General features: G+C 44.0%; 2 protein-coding genes across 4 annotated transcripts in view; one reads left to right on the forward strand and one right to left on the reverse strand.

The window, feature by feature from the left end:
- Positions 1–5,499, reverse strand: part of CCT6B (chaperonin containing TCP1, subunit 6B (zeta 2)) — a 53,957-nt gene extending 48,458 nt beyond the window's left edge. For all 3 annotated transcript variants that reach the window (XM_006832318.1, XM_006832317.1, XM_006832316.1), the window contains exon 1: positions 5,363–5,499. In XM_006832318.1, coding sequence (XP_006832381.1) covers positions 5,363–5,499 — 137 coding nt within the window. The remainder of the gene's footprint in view (positions 1–5,362) is intronic.
- A 181-nt stretch (positions 5,500–5,680) lies between these two features.
- ZNF830 (zinc finger protein 830) lies at positions 5,681–6,781 on the forward strand. The gene has a single exon (XM_006832319.1). It carries the CDS (start codon positions 5,681–5,683, stop codon positions 6,779–6,781), a length of 1,101 nt encoding a protein of 366 aa, XP_006832382.1.
- The last annotated feature ends 802 nt before the right edge of the window (positions 6,782–7,583 follow it).

A 7,583-nucleotide genomic window follows, 5' to 3' on the forward strand; every position in this document is an offset into this window, starting at 1 on the left:
GTCCAAAGTGTGGTGAGACCTGGGACACTTGAGCCCATGGACAAGGACATAGCCACAGAGGGCTAGAGCTGAGAGTGAAGCATCCAGCTGATATGAAGTGAGGGGAGATGCACAAGAACTCTGAAACTTGCAGATAGTACTCATTTGACCTAGCCTCAATGGCTTGATAATCAGAACTCAACTAGAGGAAGATTACAAAAAATATATGTATATTTTCTTTTTTATAAGAAAACAAGGATAGTTGTTAAGTACCATGGAGTCGGTCCCAATGCATGGTGACTCCACACAGGGTTTCTAAGGCTGTAAATCTTTATGGGTGCAAAACACCTCATCTTTCTTCCGTGGAACCACTGGTAGTTTCAAACTGCTGACCTTTAGGTTACCAGCCTGATTCGTAACTATTACGCTACCAGAGCTCCTTAAGGAAACAAGGATTGTTGTTAAGTGCCGTTGAGTCGGTTCTGACCTATAGCGACTCTGAACAGGGTTTCTGAGGCTGTAAATGTTTACGGGCACAGAAAGCCTCATCTTTCTCCCGCAGAACAGCTAGTAGTTTCAAACTGCTCACCTTGAGGTTCACAGCCCGATTTCGTTAACCACTATGCTACCAGAGCTACTAAGGAAACAAGGGTAAATTGCTATAATTGGATGAACCTGACCTATATTTATGAAGGTAGTAATTCTAAATACCAAAAGAGAGGGAGTCTTCATATCAGGTACCAATGTTATCCCCTCTGTACATGGGGTAGATAGGGACAGGCAACTTAGACATTGGCTACCTACATTGAGGAGACGATAAAGGCACAAAGTGACTGACTTAAAAGGTTTCAAGAGGAAGTTGAATTTAAGAGTGTAGGGGGGGGTGGGGAGAAAGAGTCCCCACTGAATAGTTTTTATTTTGTCTAGATAGGTCTGGTGAAAAGAGATGGTGTAAGATTCATGTGATTCAATAATGAATAATTGTTATCATGACTAATTGCAACTGTCACAATTGTAAAGGTAGAAGTTTTGTAACAAAAACAGTGGAATGGTTAATCTTACAGTACAGAAACAGAGGACCCTAGGACCATCAAGGGAGAAGAGCACAAGCAGAATGCAGGATCTTATCCAGAGAAGCAGCAAAACCAGAGATGGAGGCAGAGATGGAGACATGGAGAGAAGGAGCGGCTGAGGACTCGATTCATGGGAAGACAGGGACTAAGAACCAGTGGCTAGGAGGCAGACTTGCAGAATGTACCCTTTGGAGGTATAAATTATTATACATGCCTGAGTGTTTTTTGTTTTTAAAAAAAGCTAAAGTGAATAGAGAGTGATACTGTTAACTGATGGAACAGGGATTGTAATCATTGTAATGAAACAAGATGTATGATTTTTTTTTTTTTTAATGTAAAACTAATGATCTGCCCTGTAAACTTTCACTTAATCCACAACAAAAAACGTCAAAAAAAAAAGTTGAAAACAGAGATACTGTGTGACCCAGCAATCCCTCTCCTTGGTATATATCCTAGAGAAATAAGAGCTGTGACATGAGTAGATATAAGCACATCTGTGTTCACAGCTGCACTATTCACAATAGCAAGAAGATGGAGACGATCTAAATGCCCACCAATGAAAGAATGGATAAACTTTGATACATACACACAGTGGACTACTATGCATGGTAAAGAATGATGAATCAAGACCTCATAACATGGATGAACCTAGAAGACTTTGTGCTGAATGAAATTAGTCAATCACAAAAGAATAAATATTCTATGAGACCACTATTGAAAAAGTCAAGGTTTTCAAGCTTTGATTGTTACCAGGGGTTAGAGGAAAGGGCCAGTAATTCAGTAGCTAGAGGGTTGCTGTTGTTAAGTGCCATACAGTCAGTTCTGACTCATAGTGACCCTGTGTAGGGTTTCCAAGGAGCAGCTGGTGGGTTTGAACCAATAACCTTGTGGTTAACAATCCAGTGCTTATCCTACAGTGCCACACCAGGACACATGTTAACTTGAGTGACAGGAAAGGCAATATACAAGAGGGAGGTGGGCAGAAAAATTATGAAGGCAAGGGAAGATACAGGGAGGAGTGCATGAGTTAAAGGGAACAGAGGTGAATAAACAATCCTGCAATACAGTGATCTGTGGTTAGATACATGGATATATGTGTAGGCTGAACAGGTGTGTGAGGGAGAGTGGGTGTATGCCCACAGTTATATAAGGTTTGACAGAGAATATTTGTACATGGGTATTTACCTTTACCATAAACATATCCACGTATGTGATGGAGCATACAGGGGGTCAAATTATGAAAACTTCTTAGACCTTATCAAATACCTTGAGGGGAATGACTTGCTGGGTCTGGGGGATCACGACCACAGTCTCAGGGGATAGTATGGTCAATTGGCACAACACTATTCACTAGGACAATGTTCTTTGGTGAGTAGTGACTAGGATCTTAAATGTTCATGAGTGGCCATCTAAAGTGCAACTGTTTCTTCCTGTCCATAGGAAATGAGTGATAGAAATTGAAGATGCTTGAAATCAATTAGTCCAATGGACTAATGCACCACATGAACATCAGTTTCCATGACCCTGAAACCAGAACTAGATGGTGCCTATCTACCGTTACTCTGCCTGGCTACATCTGCTGTGAAAAGGATCACATTAAAAAGTCCTGGATAAGAGTACCGGGAGAAAATGTGGAAAAAACTCAAAATCAGAAGAAACAAGACCAGACTTACTAGTCAGGCAGAGAGTGGAGGAACCCATAGACTGTGGCCCGAGGTTATCTTCAGGTCTAGAACTGAACTCACCCTGGTGCTCAATTTTTACCCAAGCAAAAAGATATATATAGAAAAGACTAGTGAGGTAGGCACATCATAAAATGGCCACCCACCATTTGACACCAAAAAGGCAGCAATTACCTAAGGACAAAATTCAGATGGATGAAGCAAGGAGAAGGAATGAAAACAAGAAACAGAGGGAGGAAGTGGGGTAAGTGAGGGATGGCAGTCAAGACGAATAAAGTGTATGATTTGTCGAATATAAAACTGATGATTTGCTTTTTAAATCTTCACTCGATTCACATTCAAAAGTTAAAATACGTAAATATTGCAACTGGTGGGCTATGAATAGTGCTTGTACATAAAGAGTATTTGGAAGTTTACAAGCTACAAACTTTCAAATTTCATGACATGTTGTCCTGGTTTGTGTGTGTGTGTGTGTGTGTGTGTGTGTATGTGTGTGTGTATGTGTGAATGTTACTCATTTAGTTAACTCAACTTAGTTTTTCTCACTTCTCATATTTACTAGATCATCTAGTTCTACCAATTCTACAACCCAAATATCTCTTGAATCTACCCCCTACCATTTCTACTGTAATTATCATGTCTGTCTCGGACTAGTTTGACATCTGCCTGGTTATCACTGAACTTGATCACCCTCCACACTACATTTATCTTTGCAAAAGACAACGCAATTCAGTCAGGGTCCTAATCAAAGCCCTTCAATGATTATGTTCTCCATCATCTTCAAAGTAAAATCCAAACCACTCAGCAATGACACACTTTACTTTGCCCATTCTAGCTTCTGTATATCTTTCCTACCTCATCAAGCACCTTCTCACAAGTAAATCTTGTGCTTCTCCCAATACATGTGTTTCTATGAAATTTATACCATGGGCCTTTCTTGTTCCTACAGTTGCTCTGCCTAAGAACATCTTCCTCCCTTCTCCAACTGATAAACTCATTCTTCTTTCAAGACTCTGACCAAACATCTGTTATTTGTGAGGCTCTTCCTTCTTGTACCAGTAATTAGTCCCTTTCCTTAACTCACCCACAGAAAAAACAACAAGCCCACTGTCATCGAGTCAGTTCTGACTTGCAGCACCCTAGGGGTTTCTGAGATTGTAAATCTTTACCTGCAACAGAAAGCCTTGTAGTTAGCAGTTCAGTACTTATCCTACAGCATCACCAGAGCTCCTCGATCGATCACAGATGTTGTTGTTGTTGTAAGTGCCATGGGGTTGGGTCCAACTAATGGACCACATGAACAACAGTCTCCATGACCCTGAAACCAGAACTAGATGGTGCCTGTCTACCGTTACTCTGCCTGGCTATACGGTTTCCAAGGAGCAGCTAGTGAGTTCAAGCCACCATCCTTCTACTTCAAACTGACCTTGCAGTCCAGTGCTTCATCACACAGTGCCACACCTGGACTCTTCAGCCACAGATAGATACACCAAAAAACAAAAACCAAACCCAGTGCCATCGTGTGGATTCCAACTCATAACGAAAATCGTCAGTATTGACAGGAGCAGTTTCGCACTGAGTGACTGCTGGGTTTGAACCGTCAAACGTAATAGTCAGCAGTCCCATGCCTAACGCACAGGTCCACAAGGGCTCCCTTACAGACAAGAGACATAGAAAGCTATTAGCACTTCCCCTACCGTAGTTCCTTAAGAACAGAAACTCCATCTTGTTCACATGTGGGCCCACCACCTGGCACAGCTATCTTTCATTATGGTAAAGAATCCTCTTCTCCTCTCCATTCCCCCTCACCCTTTTCTCCTTCACTGTTTTCTAAAGAAAATGATGGCGCTAAAGAGGTATATAATATAGACTCCTGGTGTGACGCTGTAGGATCAGCACTGGACTGTGAACCACAAGATCAGCAGCTTCTTGAAAACCATAGACAGGGTCGCTACGAGTCGGAACCAACTCTAAGGTACTTGACAACAATAACAAAAAGGGCGTATGGAGTCCTGGTGAGGCCCTACTGGATAATGCACACGACCGCAAGGTGGGCGGTTCAAACCCACCAACTGCTCCTCGGAAACCCTATAGAGGGTCGCTATGAGTCGGAACCGACTTGATGGCACTTAACAACAACAAAGAGATACATGCTGAGAGGACGTATAGATTTGAAGACCCGTAGGCACAGAGCTACATGCCTGAATCGCTAAAAAGCTCACGGAATTTGAGCTTGAACCCAGACCTACCAACTCCAAAACCACTACCAAACAAACTTAAAATTATCTGTCGAATTTACAGACTAAGGCCACGTAGTCTCAAAGGCCAGGGGCTTGAGTTACTGAGAAACTCAAAAGAATTGAGTGCCTTATTGTATATGAACTTGAGAAGTAGTTGGGATGGGAGTTTCCATAGATTGCCTCAAGGGGCCCTTTCTTTCCTCTGAAGCTTTTCTACTCCTCTCCCGTCCGGCTGAAGACGATCTAAGATCAGGAGTACGAACGAGGGAAAACAAGCCCACAGGTGTGTCCACAGCGCTCCAAACTGCGCGGCTTATCGGCCTCAGAGAATTCCCGGACACCCAACAAATCCCCGCTGCCCTAACCGCCGCTCCAACCGCCGTCTCACATTTTCATGGTGCCCTTAGGCCCCAAGTTGGTCCTCAGCACATCCTGTAGCCCTCGGGCGGCGCTTATATTGACGGCCAAAGACGCTTGGGCACGGGCCACCTCAGCTTTAGAGTTTGTGGCTTTGACTGCAGCCATGTATTAGACTCAGGGAAAAAACGGCTCAAACCAAAGCGGCCTCCGGAGCGACTCTGTCGGAAGAAAACAAGCGCCCAGCCTCATTCGTCGGAGCCTCAGCCAATCATCGCTAGGACAGGAAATGACGTTGTCAAACATCGCCGGGACGGAAGTCAGAATCGCCTCCGATCGAGTCGCAAAAATGGCGTCTTCTGCCTCTTCTCGTACTTCAGCTGGGAAGCGAGTGGTTAATCAGGACGAACTGCGGCGGTTGATGAAGGAGAAACAGCGTTTGAGCACCAATCGGAAACGGATAGAATCCCCATTCGCGAAATATAACCGTTTGGGACAACTGAGTTGTGCCCTATGTAACACCTCGGTTAAGAGCGAGCTTCTTTGGCAGACTCACGTCCTGGGAAAGCAGCACCGAGAGAAGGTGGCCGAGCTGAAAGGCGCGAAGGAAGCCCCTCAGGGATTGTCTGCCAGTGCAGAGCCTCAGGCCGCCAAGAGGAAGGCACCGGACGCAGAGAGTCAAGATGCTAAGAGACCGAAGGCCTCCGCCGTGCCTCAGGTACAGCCCTCCACTTCCGCTATGCCCACCAACTTTGATAAAACAGAGTCCACTAAAGCGACCCCCAGTAAGGTCACAAGACTCGGTTTACTTACTGATTATGAAGATGAAGAGGAGGAGGGGGAAGAGGAGGGAGGGGAAGATAAAAAGGACAACAGGGTGCTGCTGGACGCCCAAAGCAAAGAGCCTTCGCTACCCTCCTCGCAGGAGGCCACAAACAGTGTGCTGCCAGACCATTTCTTTGATACAAATCCGCCCAAAGCCCCCTTAATCCCTCATTCCGGGTCAATTGAGAAAGCAGAAATACATGAAAAAGTGGTGGAAAGGAGAGAAAACACTGCGGAAGCATTACCGGAAGGCTTTTTCGACGACCCCGAAGTAGATGCGAGGGTACGGAAGGTGGATGCCCCAAAGGATCAGATGGACAAAGAGTGGGACGAGTTTCAGAAAGCCATGAGACAGGTCAACACAATTTCCGAAGCCATAGTTGCTGAAGAGGATGAGGAGGGACGGCTGGACCGGCAGATTGGGGAGATCGACGAGCAGATCGAGTGTTACCGTCGAGTGGAAAAGCTGCGGAATCGCCAAGATGAAATAAAAAATAAACTCAGAGAGGTTCTGACCATAAAAGAGCTGCAGAAAAAGGAAGAGGAGAATGCTGACAGCGACGATGAGGGAGAACTGCAAGACTTGTTGTCTCAGGATTGGAGAGTGAAAGGGGCTTTGTTATAGGGTTTCAAAGACCCCACTTCTTCATGCTTATGGACTCGCTACCTACCCGGGTTATTGAGGTAGACCCGAGCCTGTGAGGGGCAGCACTTTGGACAATTAGTGTCAAATACTTGGAGGTAAAGTTGTTGTTGACGTTTTTCACACATTTACAGGTTTACGTGTATCATTTTGTATTGTAAAATCTAGAAGCTGTAAATATTGCACATAGTTAAATATATTTTTATTTTGAAAGTTATGAATTGGTAGACGTCCGTCCAAAAGATACACTTTTAGATGGATATAAATGTGCTATTTGGGATGTATATGGCTTCATGTGACTCCTCAATCAAACTCCAGTGGGTTTGGGTTTGTTTTTTAAAGAACATTGCTCATAAACATGTAAGTCATTCTTGGTTTATTAGTTCTCTAGCTAAGTATTCTTGATTTTTTTTCAAAAACATGCTTTAGGAGAACATATGCCAAACGTAACCAACCTTCCCAAACCTAAATTTCGCTTGACCAAGTCAGTAATTCACAGATGTTGGTGCACATGAGAATCACCTGTGAAACTTATTAGCAATGATATATGTGTGGTGGGACCTTCAAAAAGTTTGTGGAAAAATGGAATTAAAAGATAATGGAAATTTTCCACAAACCTTTTGAAGTCTGTGTGTGTAGTGTTGTGTTGTTAGGTGCTGGAGAGTGGGTTCCGACTCATATGTACAACATAATGAGACGCTGCCTGGTTCTGCACCATTGTCAGTCTTCCCGCTTGAGCTCTTTGTTGCAGGGTCGGCGTCAATCCAGCTCCTTGAAGGTGGTT

The sequence above is a fragment of the Chrysochloris asiatica genome, unplaced genomic scaffold (genome assembly GCF_000296735.1).
Source record: "Chrysochloris asiatica unplaced genomic scaffold, ChrAsi1.0 scaffold00007, whole genome shotgun sequence".
In the NCBI taxonomy this organism is placed as follows: domain Eukaryota; kingdom Metazoa; phylum Chordata; class Mammalia; order Afrosoricida; family Chrysochloridae; genus Chrysochloris; species Chrysochloris asiatica.